This window comes from Camelina sativa, chromosome 4 (genome assembly GCF_030686135.1).
Source record: "Camelina sativa cultivar CO46 ecotype springtype chromosome 4, ASM3068613v1".
Taxonomy (NCBI): Eukaryota; Viridiplantae; Streptophyta; class Magnoliopsida; order Brassicales; family Brassicaceae; genus Camelina; species Camelina sativa.
This window is the reverse complement of record NC_141883.1, coordinates 23,836,410-23,852,754: the sequence shown is the minus strand read 5'-3', so window position 1 is coordinate 23,852,754 and position 16,345 is coordinate 23,836,410. Positions and strand designations below refer to the sequence as shown.

General features: G+C 32.0%; 1 protein-coding gene and 2 long non-coding RNA genes across 3 annotated transcripts; 2 read left to right on the top strand and 1 right to left on the bottom strand.

The window, feature by feature from the left end:
* Positions 1–5,897: 5,897 nt before the first annotated feature.
* Positions 5,898–9,694, top strand: LOC104784077 (protein disulfide isomerase-like 1-3). The gene is made up of 12 exons (XM_087511467.1): positions 5,898–6,821; positions 7,015–7,144; positions 7,496–7,661; positions 7,734–7,852; positions 7,935–8,015; positions 8,185–8,271; positions 8,411–8,485; positions 8,595–8,663; positions 8,782–8,862; positions 8,947–9,081; positions 9,173–9,229; positions 9,362–9,694. Exons 1-12 carry the CDS (start codon positions 6,253–6,255, stop codon positions 9,524–9,526), a joined length of 1,734 nt encoding a protein of 577 aa, XP_087367593.1. The 5' UTR covers positions 5,898–6,252; the 3' UTR covers positions 9,527–9,694.
* A 197-nt stretch (positions 9,695–9,891) lies between these two features.
* On the top strand, positions 9,892–11,289 carry LOC104781366 (uncharacterized). The gene is made up of 4 exons (XR_766903.3): positions 9,892–9,961; positions 10,093–10,292; positions 10,560–10,640; positions 11,018–11,289. It is a non-coding gene; the product is annotated as an uncharacterized LOC104781366 (long non-coding RNA).
* A 1,641-nt stretch (positions 11,290–12,930) lies between these two features.
* On the bottom strand, positions 12,931–13,898 carry LOC147946127 (uncharacterized). The gene is made up of 2 exons (XR_015597493.1): positions 13,770–13,898; positions 12,931–13,139 (listed from the first exon to the last, which is right to left on the bottom strand). It is a non-coding gene; the product is annotated as an uncharacterized LOC147946127 (long non-coding RNA).
* Between the last annotated feature and the right edge of the window lie 2,447 nt (positions 13,899–16,345).

The following is a 16,345-nucleotide window of genomic DNA, read 5'->3' as shown; positions in this document are numbered from 1 at the left end:
GTTATTTGTGATTGTGGTTAGGTGGCTAGTGGGTATGAGACCACTAGTTGTAGTTTATTAAAGAGAGTATCTTAAGATTACTTAAACGAAATCAAAAAATTATTTAAATATATTTTAGTATTGTAGACACAACCATAAATATCAAATTTACCAAAAAATTACAACGGTTCATAAGATAAATCAAAAGTTTTAATGGTTTATTAAATAAACAAAATTTGTCGTGGTGTAATTAAAAGGTTGCAACAATTCATTTAAATATATTTTAGTTATTTAAAACTGATCATATTCCAAAATTTAGTAATAATGAATGGTGGAGTAAAAAAATAATTTATTTAATTGTATTTATAAAATTTTAAACATAAAAATAAAATTAAAGTGAAACATTAGTTTCTAAGAAACATTTACTACAAATATTTATTATGAAATTTCACTTAAGGAAATACAAAAGATTAATTACTCAACTCAACTTAAAAAGTTTTGATCTAAAATGAAAGGGATCGCGTGTTTGAGAGAGAAAGAGGAAAGATAAAGAGAAACTTTTATACGTACGACAGTGGTGCTTCGTCGTCGTCGATTAATGATGTTTCATTTACAGTCATGGAACCTCGCTAATGTTGTTAGTTTATTATTGAAGTTGATCGTATTTTTATAATGTTAGTATTAAGTATGTATGTAAACAAAGTCAAAAGATGTTAAAACCGAGAAAAATAAGTTATTTACCCGTTACTTTGTCAAACCGAGAAAAAGAAGTTATAACGGTGTTCAAAGTGTAACATCTGATGTTATTAACTATGAGTCTATGAAGGAGTAGTGTTACAATAATCCTCATGGATGAGAGATGATAATCCATTTGGGACATAAAAATGAGATACAAAGGACTTATGTAATGCTAGAAGGTTTGTTGCTATATAAAAACAAAGAAGTTATAACTTTTACTTTGTACTAGGTAGGGGTGATTGGTTTGGACTTTGAGATTACTTCAACAAAGACGTGTCATTCACAATATGTTTGCGTTTTCGTCTGTTTTGTTGTGGTGTATTTACAAAAATAAATAAAAAAATAAAAATAAAAGAAACTTTATTTTTGCTCTTGAAAACATGTATGTTATCGATTCTAATTAGCTCTGGGATTTTAAACCGAACCGAACCGAATCGAACCGATATTTTTAGTATTCGGTTTGGTTTCGGTTATGACGGTTGAACCGATCGGTACAATTTTTTTCAAAAAAACCGAAATATTTCGGTTATTTTGGTTCTGTTTTCGGTTAACCGAATTATTTTTATTTTTTAATTATTTTTTTATTTTTTAGGATAAAATTTAACAAAACCGAAATTTACACCTAAAATAACCGAATCACCCGGAAAAACCGAAACCGAAAAAACCAAAATGTTTGAAATAAAACCGAAAAACCGAAATTATCTCTAAATAACCGAAAAATCCGATTTTTCATGTTTTAATCAAATTTTGGTTAATTTTGGTTTTGAAATTTTAAAACCGAATTAACCGAAAAACCGAAATAATCGAACCGAAATATATTTCGGTTTAATTCGGTAAGATTTTCAAAACTCAAAAAACCGAAAAGCCGAAATAACCGAACCGAATGGGCTAGACGAACTTACCAAATTGACGTGTGGTCAAATTACGAATTAATCGCGTTACCTCTGATTTTTTCGGCAATAAACATCCACATAGACCACGAGAGAGAAGTCAACAGGAAATAGAATACTAGAATAGTGAGAAAATTGACTGCCCCACAAATAGCAGGGTTACGATATTAACCCCTAAACATCTCAATGCATACATTAAAAACAAAAACTTTATTAAAACAACAGACACGTATTTGTTTGGCATGGAAACAAGTACATAAATATAGATCACAAGAGTTACACAACTTCATATCGTAACCCTGCTATATGTGTGTGTGCTTATAATCTTTATTAGGTGTACGTATAATTTAATAAATAAGAATAAACAATGCTCGGTAAATAAATAAATGGATGTGTAATCCCATGTCGGCGGGACTAACATACAGTAGAACGGCAGTTGCAAAATTTGACATTTTTCCGAACAATACATTCACCCCAGGGCCATGATTCGTGTTGGCAAGCACGGGTACATAGCTGTCTGGAGGTTGGTTTGTTACATATCCCCGGAGGGACACGCTTGCTTGGGGTTCCTTCACACCTACATTCTGGACATCTCGAAGCCCTTGTTTTTCATATTTGCAAAAATCTTAATCAAATACAAACACACACAACTTTCTTTTTTTTTTGCGAGATTTTATTAATTATGATCATGTAGTAATACATTATCATTACCTATCAAAATCAACAAGCATATCATCGAAAAAATCATGAAGCGAACTCCAGCATTTACACTCTTTTTAGACATTCTTTTCTTTTAATCTTTTTTTTTTCCTCTTGTGTGTGTATTTTTTGTTCTTTCTTTTTCCTGATTGAATAATGTTTATGTATCCTAATTTTTTTTTGGTCAAAATTTATGTATCCTAATTATCGTCAGATTATTGTATTTAAAGAGGAGCATGCAGTTTTCAGTACTAAAAAGGAAAAAAGATGTCTAGCTACACGAAGTATATGAGAATACATGGTCACACATACCAAATATACTATTGTATCTTTAGCTACACGAAGTATATGTATTACATGGCCACATGTATAAACTATATGATGTTATGTGGTTAACACCATAAACATATAATCTCGTGTACCGGTCAACTGATTCCGGTGAAGACCGACGTTGACTCCAGCGTTGACCAAAAATATATATTTTAAATTTTTTTCTATTAAAAATAAAAAAAAATAAAAAAATTATATATACACCTTTTTTATTTTTCATGATTAAAAAACATATTTAATTCAATATCTAAATATTTTTATATATCTCTAATGTATTCATTCTTATAATTAGTTAATTTTTATTTTTAAAGCTAAATTAATGGTTAAATAAAAATCATGAGTAATTATTTTCAAGATATCTATATATACTAGGTTTTCACCTGCGGTACACCGCCGGATTAAATTATAAATTAATGTATTTTAAATAATAATTTTTAATTTATTTAGTTTTCAAATTCCCAATTAATTAAATTTTATCTAATTAATTTATAATTTTGTTTAGAATGCTTTTTCTTCTTCTTACGTTTTATATAGTTTATAACCTAATTACATTAAATTTGTTAGTAGATAGAATATAAAATTTTAAAACACTTAGTTTTGTTTTCTATAATTAAACAAAGGTATATGTCTATATGGTATGTAGTGTATATTTTTATGTGTATACAATTTTATTTTATTTTTTGGAATATTAATAATGTGTTGTAGTATGTGTAATATTTTGTAGTTCATATACTAAATAATTTATAAGTTAATTTTCCAAACTATGACTACAAATCTATAGTATATGAAATAAACTAATAGTTTTAGTGTTGGTTCTATAGTCCAAACTCGTCAGCTAGGTGGATCACGCAACATGTTCAAAGATTTTTAATCCGTAAAAACTCATCATACGAAACCCGTGAAAGTAAAATATAGTATGTAAGGCTAAAAGTCACTTTTTATCAAATCAGTTTTTCAAATTTTTAAAGATCAATACATCTTCACTCATTTTTTTATACAATAAGAAAATAAAATATGTATACATTTACAATTATGTTTGTTACCTTTTAAAACACTTAATTTCTATAAAAAAAGTCAAATATAAGTAGAATTAATTTGTTTATTAAATTAATTATTTAATGTCAATGGCATGTCTGTAAATAAGTGCCATTTTTAGGATTTATTTTATAAATGTCTCCAAAAATGTATATATAGATATATATAAATCTTTGATAATCAGATTATTTAAATACTTAAAAATCAATAAAATCAAATTCAACTACTTTCATTAGAAAAATAATATGCAAAAGATTGAGTATATGACTCTTTACTCTAAAGTTTGCATGGTAAATGTTGTAGAAAGTTTTAGATACTTTTACTATAAGATTTACATACTCTTAATAACATATGTAAAAAACAAGAAAATAAATTCACAATATTTACTTCTAATATATAAAAGATAAAGATACAAAAAAATTGATTTTAGCAAAACAATATATTTGATTTGAGGGTATGTTTGCAAAAGGGTATAGAATAAGAATATTTTTGCAAATACCTTTATATTACATCTTGAAAATTATTATCAATGATTTTTATTTAACTATTAGTTTAGCTTTAAAAATAAAAATTAACTATTTATAAGAATAAATACATTAGAGATATATAAAAATATTTAGATATTAAATTGAATATGTTTTTTAATCATGAAAAACCACTAATGATTTAATATAATTTTTTTTTAATAAGAAAAAGTTTAGAATACGTTTTTTTAGTCAACGGCGGAGTCAACGCCAGTCTTCGCTGGAGTCAGTCGACCGGTGTACTGGATTTTATGTTTATGGTGTTGACCACATAACGTCATATAATTTATGCATGTTGTCATGTAATACATATACTTTGTATAGTTGATGATACAATAGTATATTTGGTATATGTGACCATGTATTCTCTTATACTTCGTGTAGCTAGCTATTTTTTTTCCTACTAAAAAGAATAAAAATAGAACAAGGAGAAAAATACATTGTCCGTAGTGAATGCCTATGAAACTGCACGAAGAGGAGGAAACCCCGAAAAAAATTAATGGATGAGAATACAGTAACCAATATTTGACCCATTCATCCTACAAAACTATTCAATTACTAAAGAAAAACTCTCCTAGGCGAAGTTATCTTTTCCCCCCTTTGTTTTCTATCTTTTGCAAAACTTTCAAACCCTTTTGAATCCAAATTATTATTTACAGTCATGTCATGGAACCTCGCTAGTTGATTAGTGAAGTTGATCGTATTTTAATGATGATAGTATAAGTATGTATGTAAACAAAGTCAAAAAGAAGTTAAAACCGAGAAAAATAAGTTATCGAAGTGTTGATTACGGATGTAGATTGCTTATGCTCATATCTCACTCTACGGCAACAACTTTAGCAAACCAATTCAAGCTCCAGAGCATCACCACCATTGCTCAAACCCTTGCCTTTGCCCTACCTTATGTAGACCTTCTCATACCGGTGAGAACCACAGCTTTGGCCCCTCTTTCAACGTCACCTCGTCATTGGATATAGACTATTGCTTCCTCCATTGATTCGGTCATGGAAGAATTGTCGGTAACTTTTGATCTAACATGTACCAAACACTATTCAGCTTTTTGGTTCAAACACTTATCGATTCAGGTCACTCAGCTTATCTATCCCTTTTTTTCTCTCTTTGTAAGGTATTGGGGAATGCCTTTCATTGTTGTTTCTTTAAAATTTGGGTTCTCAGCATCCATTTGTATGTGTATTTGTACTTGACTATTTCTTAATGAAATGAAATGTTTGACATTAAAAAAAAAACCTATTCAATTACTAGTGATTTTGGAGGAAAACAAAAAAAAAGAAAGATAATTCTGAGAATTAAATATAAATAATTTTAAATCGATCGGTTACGCTTTGATACCATATTATTATAAAATTGTGTGTGGTCTTCCCACTTTATTTTTTCTACTCAAAGTTTCCATATATTTCGAAATCACGAAATTTCTACTTGGAGGGATGCTATGTTTTAATTAATTATGGCAATGTATAAAGCTACTAGGGCTGTTGTTCTTAATTAGTTCCCATTCATCAAACGATCCATTATAAATAGGTATGACCACGGTTATGGTTTTAAAGGTTGGATTGGATAGTCTAGTTGGATAGTCCCATGGATTCTTCACACATGTGATGAAAGTGATCACTGTAAAAAAAAAAAAAAAAAAAAAAATCAAGAAACATCATGTGTTAATATGCTAAACCACAAATATAAAAATGATCACACAACATTAATATACAAATTCTTGTTGCATTACGCACGACTCCTCCAGTCCTCCTCTGACTCCGAGCATGAATCCTAGACACTACTACTACCACGCACGTCCCTCGCCTCTAGGCTAGATCTAAAACGGGCTTAATAAAGTCAACGATGACTCACAGTTGCCACGTGTCACTCTTTCATTCGATTCATCCACGTGACTTTCTTATTAACAGTCCAGTCCATCTTCTTCTTGACTAAAACCTTTTTTTTTTTTTTTTTTTGTTCCTGAAAGAAGAAATTATAAAACCTCCCCCAAAAAATTAAAATCCCATATCCAACTTTTGATCGGTACTTGCTAAGCAACAACGACAATGGCGTCGTCATCTACAAGCCGTATCTCTCTCCTTCTCTTAGTCTCTTTCCTTCTTCTCGTTAACTCGCGTGCGTCCAGTGTCTCGGATCTCGACGAAGAATTGGCTTTCCTCGCCGCCGAGGAGTCAAAGGAACAACAAAGCCACATCGGCCACGAGGAACACGATCAGTACCGTGACTTCGAGAATTACGATGATCTCGAGGAGCAAGGAGGAGGAGGAGGAGGCGGCGAGTATCATCACGGAGGCTACGAGGGGGAAGAGGAGCCGTTGCCAACTGTCGACGAGAAGGACGTCGCTGTTTTGACCAAGGACAATTTCACGGAGTTCGTCCGCAACAATAGCTTCGCCATGGTGGAGTTTTACGCTCCGTGGTGTGGCGCTTGTCAGGCTTTGGCCCCCGAGTACGCCGCCGCGGCGACGGAGTTGAAAGGCGTTGCGGCGCTCGCTAAGATCGACGCCACCGAGGAAGGGGATTTGGCTCAGAAGTACGAGATTCAGGGCTTCCCCACCGTTTTCTTGTTCGTCGACGGAGTTATGCGCAAGACCTACGAAGGCGAAAGGACTAAGTAAGTCTATTAGTAGAAATTGTTTCTTTCGATGAACCTGGGAAGAAGAATGGTTAATTATGAAAATAATAGTGCAATAGAGAGAGGGTCAGTCATGTGATCTTCTTGGATGTATTCTCTCGTAGGTCAATTTCAATAAGAATATCTTTTTTTTTTTGGGTGGATATGCATTTTCACCGTCCTGATTTTGCAGGGATGGAATTGTGACTTGGCTGAAGAAGAAGGCCAGTCCTAGCATCCACAACATCACTACAAAAGAGGAGGCTGAGCGTGTTTTATCCGCTGAACCTAAAGTTGTTCTTGGTTTTCTCAACTCCTTGGTGGTATGTATCCTTTTGAATCCAAGGTGTTTCGTGCTTTCCTTCTTGGATTTATCTTTCCTTTTTTTTAACTTAGTCAGAGTTTTGTAAAATATGTGCTCAACCAAGTTGTTTACCATGGGGCTTCTCTACCTAATAAAACCACAAGGGAAAAGATACAGAACTATTAGCGCTATGGTCTTTAGTATGTGAAAGATACAAGTGATTTCCCTTGCAGTATATTGAACTATTATCTTCCTGTCTAGTGCGTTTTTACATTGTGTGACAGAGAGTTTTAAGATGCGGGATTGACAAAGTCTGAAATATTTTACTTATATATAGATATATCCTTTTCTGCCATTTTCTATTGCTCAGGGGTCAGAGAGTGAGGAGCTTGCGGCTGCATCCAGACTGGAAGACGATCTCAGTTTTTACCAAACTGCAAGCCCTGATATTGCAAAGCTATTTGATATAGAAACCCAAGTCAAGCGTCCTGCCTTAGTTTTACTAAAAAAGGAGGAAGAGAAACTTGCCCGTTTTGGTAAGACTCCTCAAAGACATTACCTTTTTTTTTTTGTCCTCTATGTCTGTCTCATCAACTTCTTTCTGGCAGATGGAAATTTCACTAAAACGGCTATTGCAGAGTTTGTGTCCGCTAACAAAGTTCCGTTGGTGATCAACTTCACTAGGGAAGGTGCATCACTGATCTTCGAAAACTCAGTGAAAAACCAAGTAAAGACCATCCGTCTCTTTTTTGTTTTCCTTTATTATGGCGATTAACTAATGAGATGGCCTTTTTAAAAACCTTTGTCAGCTTATTCTTTTTGCTAAGGCAAATGAATCTGAGAAGCACCTTCCCACTCTGAGGGAGGTGGCTAAGTCGTTCAAGGGAAAGGTAATTTTTTTTTTAAAAATTTTCTGTGGTCATTTTTGCTCTCTTTCTGGAACAATTATAAACAAAATAAAATCACCTCTTGCAATTATAAGTGGGCGATTGATATATACCAAAAGGGGAGGTGGATGATAACTTGAGTCAAAAAGCCAATCCTCTCTTTTGTCTGCAGTTTGTTTTTGTTTATGTGCAAATGGACAATGAGGATTATGGAGAAGCAGTTTCTGGATTATTTGGTGTTACCGGCACTGCCCCCAAGGTAAAGTAGTTGGTGTGAAATATCTGTGAATCAGTTTTGTTGTTTCTGGTTATGCAAATGATACCACAAACCAAATTTTGCATTATGGGGCATTAGAACTACAAGGTTTAAGTATCCAAATTTTTCCTTGCGTATGCAGGTTCTTGTATACACTGGAAATGAAGATATGAGGAAATTTATTCTGGACGGTGAATTGACAGTTAAGAACATTAAGGTAGGCCCAATATATTTTTTTTTTTTTTTATTTGGGTGCATGAAATTCTATGGTTTCAGGACGTGTTGTTCGTTTATCTTAAAGCAATGACTTTGTTTTTTTAAAATAGACACTTGCGGAAGATTTTCTAGCAGACAAACTGAAGCCTTTCTACAAGTCAGATCCACTACCTGAAAATGTAAGGCGTCTGACATATTTTAACACACACCTAACATCCCCCATACAATACTGATCCACTAGCGTCTAAATGAAACACAACAATAATATTGATTCACTAGCCTCTAAATGAAACGCAGAATGATGGTGATGTAAAGATCATTGTGGGAAATAATTTTGATGAGATTGTTCTTGATGAGTCAAAGGATGTTCTTCTCGAGGTAATAATCTCTTAAATTGTAAGAGTCTTGCTAACGTATACTTAGTTATATATATATACCTAAAAAGCGTGAGTTATGTCATAGATATATGCTCCTTGGTGTGGCTACTGCCAATCATTTGAGCCGATTTACAATAAGCTTGGAAAGTATTTAAAAGGCATTGACTCGTTAGTTGTAGCAAAGATGGATGGTACCAGCAATGAGCATCCTAGAGCAAAGGTGAGTAAGAGCCAAATTAACGAAAAAGCTTTTTGGTGATATAAGACACAGAGATCTGATTTTGTTTTCTTCTGAATCTCTTTCTGTTCAGGCTGATGGGTTCCCAACAATCCTGTTCTTCCCCGGTGGAAACAAGAGCTTTGATCCGGTTAGCAAAGCCTTTTTCACTATATGAGACTATGTTTCTTAAATAAAACCTGCAATTTTTTTAGTATTTTTTTACTCAGCATTGAAGTTGTTATAATTGTTGCTTGATAAAAAACAAAAAATAAAAAAACAGATCACAGTGGATGTTGACAGAACAGTAGTGGAACTGTACAAATTCCTGAAGAAGCATGCATCAATCCCATTTAAACTTGAGAAACCAGCGACGCCTGAACCGGTGATCTCGACCAAGAAATCTGATGAGAAGATCGAGGGTGATAGTGGCAAGGATGAGTTGTGATGATCTTTGCAAGGAAGAGAGTGTGTAACAACAGGCTATAGATAATGATGACTCGATCTCTATATTGATAGAAAATGTATTGTCCTTTGTCTTTGTTTTGTTGACTTTTGTTGTATGCTATGAAATGAATAACTACAAAGAAAAATGATCATGCATTTGATTTACACATTGATTGCTCGATTGATTACGACATGAATTCTTGTTCTTTTCTCACATCAATGTTATGTTAATTTGGGCTACTCATAATAGTTAGATACGCATTTTCAAATTTCAAAATAGAATAATCTTTTTCCAATAAAAATGCACAAGAGATGCAACGACTTCAAAATAGAACAAAACAATTTACATTATCATTCTATTAAAATATAGAAGGAAGATTTATTTCGTATGTTATATGGTCACGGACTCACGGCGGAGGGAGTCCAGGACTGCCAGGTGGGCAGATTACACTACTTAGAAGTTGCTTCCCAGACAATGGCTGAACAAATAAGTTTTTTTGTTTTTTCTATTGATTCATTTAGAGACAATGCTTGAAGTAGTAAATCTTCTTTTTCTATTGATCACAGCACCGTATGCTGGTTACCCTTGAGTCTTGAGACTTAGGGCTAATGTCACAACTCGACTCGCGAAGCAGAAACGTTCACCTCCGTCATCTTTTGCTCTCTGATCTGACTCGCGAATCTTTCGCCACCGTCACATCACATCCGACTCGGAGGCTCCGCCATCTTCACGCTACCTTCACGCCACCATAACAATAGATTCAGAGGTCTCTCTCTAATCCCTCAGTTCAATTGATTTGCTTCGTGGGTTTGGTCTTGTTCTGTGTTGTATGATTCATATTAGCTTCGTGGGTTTTACAATTGATTTGCTTCGTGGGATGTATGATTCATATTGTACAATCCGATATGCTTCGTGGGTTATGTGTTGTATGATTCATATATGCTTTGTGGGTCTTGACTCTTGATGCTTCATCCATAAAATTGATTTGCTTCGTGGGTTTTACAATTGATTTGCTTCGTGGGTTTTGTTGTAGGTAGAGGAAGATGGTAACAAAGATGGTTCAAAGAGAATAGAGAGTGGAGTAGTATTGAGCTCTTTCGTCATATGCTCTAAGGTATGTTATTGTTCATGTGCTTCTCAAGTTCTTAGCCTCAATCCTGCATTGGTTGTCTGAAAAATCACATCTCTTAGAGTCGTTGATGAGCTATATAAGTGAGATTTGCTTGGTGTTTAATCATTAAACCATTGATATATCATCACAAATGTAGCTTTTTGTTTCCTACATATATATATATATATATTTTACTTTTTTTTTCATGTGGAATTGAGTTATGTTTTGGTTTTCCTTAATAAGGTGCAATCGTATCAGAGCAAGTGAGGTTCTGGCACCTTGTATTGTGTTTTTGTAGTCTTTGAGCTTTGACACTATTATATTGAGAACCTTTGACCTTTTTCACAGTTTTATATTGTGTTTTGTGTGTGTGTTTGCAGGTTTTTGCAGAACAATAGGGATGAATGAGGAAGAAACGGAAATTGAAAAATAGTCAAAAGACTAAAGATCCAATGAACTTGAAACGGAAATGTGTAAAGACTTGTGTTGTGTGTATGTTTGGCAAACAAATTACTTCTCAAGTCTTTGTTGATGCATTGCTTCTCAAGTCGACAAGTCTTTGTTGCAAGTTTTCTCAAGTCTTTGTTGCAGGTTTGTGTAAAACCCGTTTGTCAAAAGAATTTTTGTTTGATAAAAAGGAAAAATTTAAAAAGGTCCATGTATATTTTTTTGACAATCGGTTCATGTATATTTAAACGGGTCTATGTATAGCTTAAATGGGCTGACGGGTTCATGTATATTTAAACGGGTTTAGACAAACGGGCTTTAAATTTAAAAGGGTTTAAGTGGGCAGTTAGTTAAATGGGCAGAATATAAACGGATAGTGTTTAAACGGGCCCGGACTACCCGTTTTAACATTACTAGTATTCGGTATGAAACTTTAAAACACTGTTTATTTATTTTCCGCTTTTTTCTTCCTTGCAGATGTTATCTTCCTTAGTGTGGGCGGATCTTAGAGAATTCTGAGGAACTGTTATTGGAGAGATGATTTCTAAATCCATATAGAATTGTAAATTCTAAAAATCAAAATACATGGATTTTTAAATAACATATTTTATCACTGGATTTGAATCCTTATATTTAACACTTTCCAATCCATTCAAATCCATTTTAAACATAATGTTGATTTTAAAATCCAAAAACAAATCATTAAATGAATATCATAGGATTTTAACAAGTATTTGTAAATCATGGAACCAATAACACATAATTTTGATAAATATTTTAAAATCAATGATTGAATAACACATGATTTTTGTTTGGATTTTCAAATCCATTAAAATCATAGAATCTTAATGACCACCTTAGATTTCAAAAAATAAAATGAAAGAGGATTGTTTTCAAAATTAATCTACACCTTCGTAGATTACTTGAAAGTTTTTGAAATCTATTGCTATTTTCTTTAACTCCCATATATTGTGACTAAGTTAATGATTATATGGTCTACGGTTTTTGGAAAGATTGCTATTTTCTTAACTCCAAAATATTGTGACTGAGTTAATGACCAAAATAGGGGTTTTGGAAAGATTATGAATCATTTTGTTTAGGAAATCTGTAGAGAATACCCCTTAGATTATTCAACCAATTATATAGGGATAGTTTAAATACTCAAATATCGTAACCGGATTTTATAAACTGAATAATTAATGAAAATTAAGATCTGATAATAGATTCAACTCATTCAAGTAAGAAATGGGCGGATCTTGAATAAAATTCTGTTGTAAACTTGTTTTAGTTTTAAAAAATAAAATCAAGGGATAACTAAACTGACTATTTAAAATTATAGCTCAATTGTAAATGTTTTTTTATAACATAATTGAAGAAACCACTGTTTTAAAGAAAAAAAATTGTGTACCTTTGTATAGTTTCCTTTTATTTAGTTGATGTATATCTAATTCATATGCATGCATGCATATGCATACAGAGACATATGTTTTGGTCTAATTCTTAGACACTTGAAGCATTACAATAATCAACAAGGTCCATATAATTAGAATCAACAAGTCCTCGAGTTCTTTTTTTGTTTAATATCTTTTGTTGGTCCGCTTTTTTAGAGATAAAATAATAATATTTTTCCGTTAATTATATATATATAAAGATCCGTTAAATGTGTAGGTTTAAAGTTTTGTAATTTGATATGCTCAAATTAAATCTAGAACTACTCTCTCAAATTAAGAGATCACTGCAGTACTTAGGGGTCGAATTCCACAAGGACTCAAGTCTACATAATAAATTATAGAGTTTTATGAATTACGCTAAACAAGATAATTTAAATTAAAAAGGCAATGCAAAATATTAAATTAAACTGTTGTAAATTCAGAAGATCAGAGAATTTCTCAGGAAATTATAAATTATTAAATCAAGAAATAATTAGGATTGAAGCAACTTCCTTCCACAATGCGATAGCGTTTGGTTTATTACAGATCACTGGGGCCGCTTCTTTGCTTCGGTTTCCTGGACAGATTTCATAAGGATATGGCAATTTCTCTCCCATTGTTTTTCCTAATGGAATAAAATTTGATTTATCAATAACCAAGTGTATTCATATCTTATTGATACTTTCTTTTTTTCTCGCAACCACTCATATTTACTTAAGTGATGAACGGTTCTTCCGCTACCTCTCGCAAACGCATATTTACTTCTCGCAAACATATATTTAAAAAGACCATTTATTTATTGGGATTTTAAATGCATAATTAATTTTCCTTTGTAAGAAATAGTATATTTGTTAGAAGATTCAGCATTGTTTAAGATTTTGTTTCCATGTGGTAATTTGATTTCTCACAAGTAAACTGTTTTTGCAAAATTTTTATATTTTTGACCCATTCTAAAAAGTAAAAATGAGCAAGAACGAAAATTATTATTAATTTTTTGTTTTTTAAAGTAAAAGAAAAAGACATTCTTTGGTTTTGTAGATTATAATTATACACCAAAAACTAAATATCTTACTTGTTTGCATCAAGCATGTTATATATATATATATATATCATATATGTATTGTTAACATTGAGCATGTATGCTTAAAAAAAACTTGTATTAGATGGTAAAGGTTGTAAGTTTCATAAAGTAAAATATACACCAAATACAAAGAATTAAAGTTTTGAGAGATGTTTAAAGAATTATGTCCATTACCTGCGGAAATCAACGAGAATATCATTAAGAAAATGTTGAAACAAACAACAGAATTATGTCCATTAAACTCTTAGACATTTTTCTTTACTCTTTTTTAATTTAGTTTTATTTTGTTGATTGATGTTTGATAATTCTAATCGTCGTATTGCTGTATTTAAAGAATTTTTAATTCTAAAAATAGGAGATAAAGAAAAAGTATAACGTAAGAATTGCCGATGAAACTGTTAGATGAGGAGACCCATATATATTTGATTAACAACATATTGCTCACTTTCTTATATCTTTGTATTGTCTTTTAATTCGGGAAAACATATTATATATATATATATAATTATTAGTTGCTATATATATTATACTAACTATGGAAAATCACATTTTAAATCTTCAAAGTGTTATTGAGTAACACTTTAAACCTTGAGATATTTTCACTAACACTATAAATCTACAAAATAATTTCACTAACACTTTAATCTTTAAAACTAACTTTCCTGTTTGAACCGCCATGAAAGATGACGGAACTGTAATATCCGTCAACGTGAAATAGTTAAACTATCCTGATTTGATTAAATACTTTTTAATTGATTTAATTTAATTTAATTATTTATGACGATTGATAAAAAAAAATACATCAAAAAAGAAAACTAAAAATCAGAGGTAAGGTTAAAACATTTGACAAATGTAAAATTGAAGATGACAATATATTTAGAAGATTGTTGTTAAAAATATATATATATATATATATATATATATATATATTTAGAAGATTCATTGGTTTCCAATGAGAAGTTAATCGATTTGAATCAGAATATAGTGGAGATGCATTTATTAAAAGAGTAACGTCGTAAAAGTTTTGTCTTCAATGAAGATGAACACAAATTTATTTTTTATCTTTTTATTTATTTATAAAAAATAAACTAATTTAAATTTAAATTAAACCAACATTGACTATTTCGCGTTGACAGATATTATTATTACATTATTTTTTATGACGATACAAAAATGAAAGTTAGTTTTAAGGTTTAAAGTGTTAGTAAAATCATTTTAAAGGTTCAAAGTGCTAGTAAAATCATTTTAAAGGTTTATAGTGTTAGTGGAATTTTCTGGAGGTTTAAAGTTTTACTCATTAACACTTTGAAGGTTTAAAACGTGATTTTCCCAACTAACTACTAAGGAACCTTTTTAGCTTTTAGTAAATCTGACTGATTGATGAAGACTAACATGTAATGTGATCATTCTTGTACAACCATTTAATGCTCCTTGGTGTGGCTAGTGGCTATTGCCGACCATTAGAGCCGATTTACTATAAGCTTGGAAAGTATTTAATGAAAACGCATATTTGTGGCTAAGTCTAGTTAGGATCTACTTTGAATTTGTATGAGCATAAAATAAATAACACACAAGCTTTGTTAACGGAGTTCGGTTTTTTCCTACATCTCCGGAACCTAGTCCAGAACAATCACTAGAACAAGATAGTAATTACAATTGCATATGATACAAACACTAATATGCCTATCATTCTTTTCTAGATGAATAAACCATCATAAGATCTATCTATCTTGTTGATGGGACGACACCACACATCTTGTTTGCATCTCTCAAAACTATTTTGAAGCGCGCAAGTATTCATGAACCGCCCTCTTGGTATTTGTATCCATTGCCCAACCCCTATGGTTGACAACTTTCCTATTATACAACAAACAGGAATTGAGAGATTAACAATTGTACAACCCCTAGGGTTAGCAATTTTCCTATTATACAACAAATAGGAAAGTTTCTCTCCATGATCTCATCTTGAATCTTCCATTCAAGATGTTCATCCAGCTCAGCAGCCGGCACTTGGCTTGTCCAAGTCGACCCCAAGCTTCTGTACTCAAACTCTTAACTCAGCTTCTTGTACTACTTCCTGTATTATTTTTGGAACTAATACAAGAACTGCTTCAGACGTTTGATACCATCTCCGTTGTATCTGACCCTCTTGGCTTGTCCAAGTTGTCCCCAAACTTCTGTATTTCAGCTCTTCAAAGTACTCACACAGTTCGGCTTCCTGTATAACTTCATGTACTACCTCTTATACTACTTTGGAACTTCACATATGTTCTTGCTGCAATTGTGTCAAGTAGTGCCTCAACAACTTTGTTAGTTCTACTCATTGTCTTCACATCATTTATGAAATATCTGTGATGATTCTATCTTGTTGTCTTATATATCACAATGTTGTATAACATCCTGGTTTAGTAGCAATTCCATGACATTTTTCGGACAGCTTATAAAACTCAGTCAACACATACACTTTCATTTAAAAGGCATTGACTCGTTAGTTGTAGCAATTTAGAATTATTGGTATCAGCAATGACCATCCTAGAGGAAAGGTGCTCAAGCGGAAGGAAAGAAAAAAAAGAGATGTTTCGGACAGCTTATAAAAAACTCAGTCAACACATAAAATGTATGCCTTTTCTTTTTCTCTAGGATGGTCATTATATCCAATTTGATACATTAATTTGACTGAGTTTTACTTCTAAGCTGGTAGGAAATGTCGATGTAATATGTTTTTTTTATATATTTCTTATAATACATTT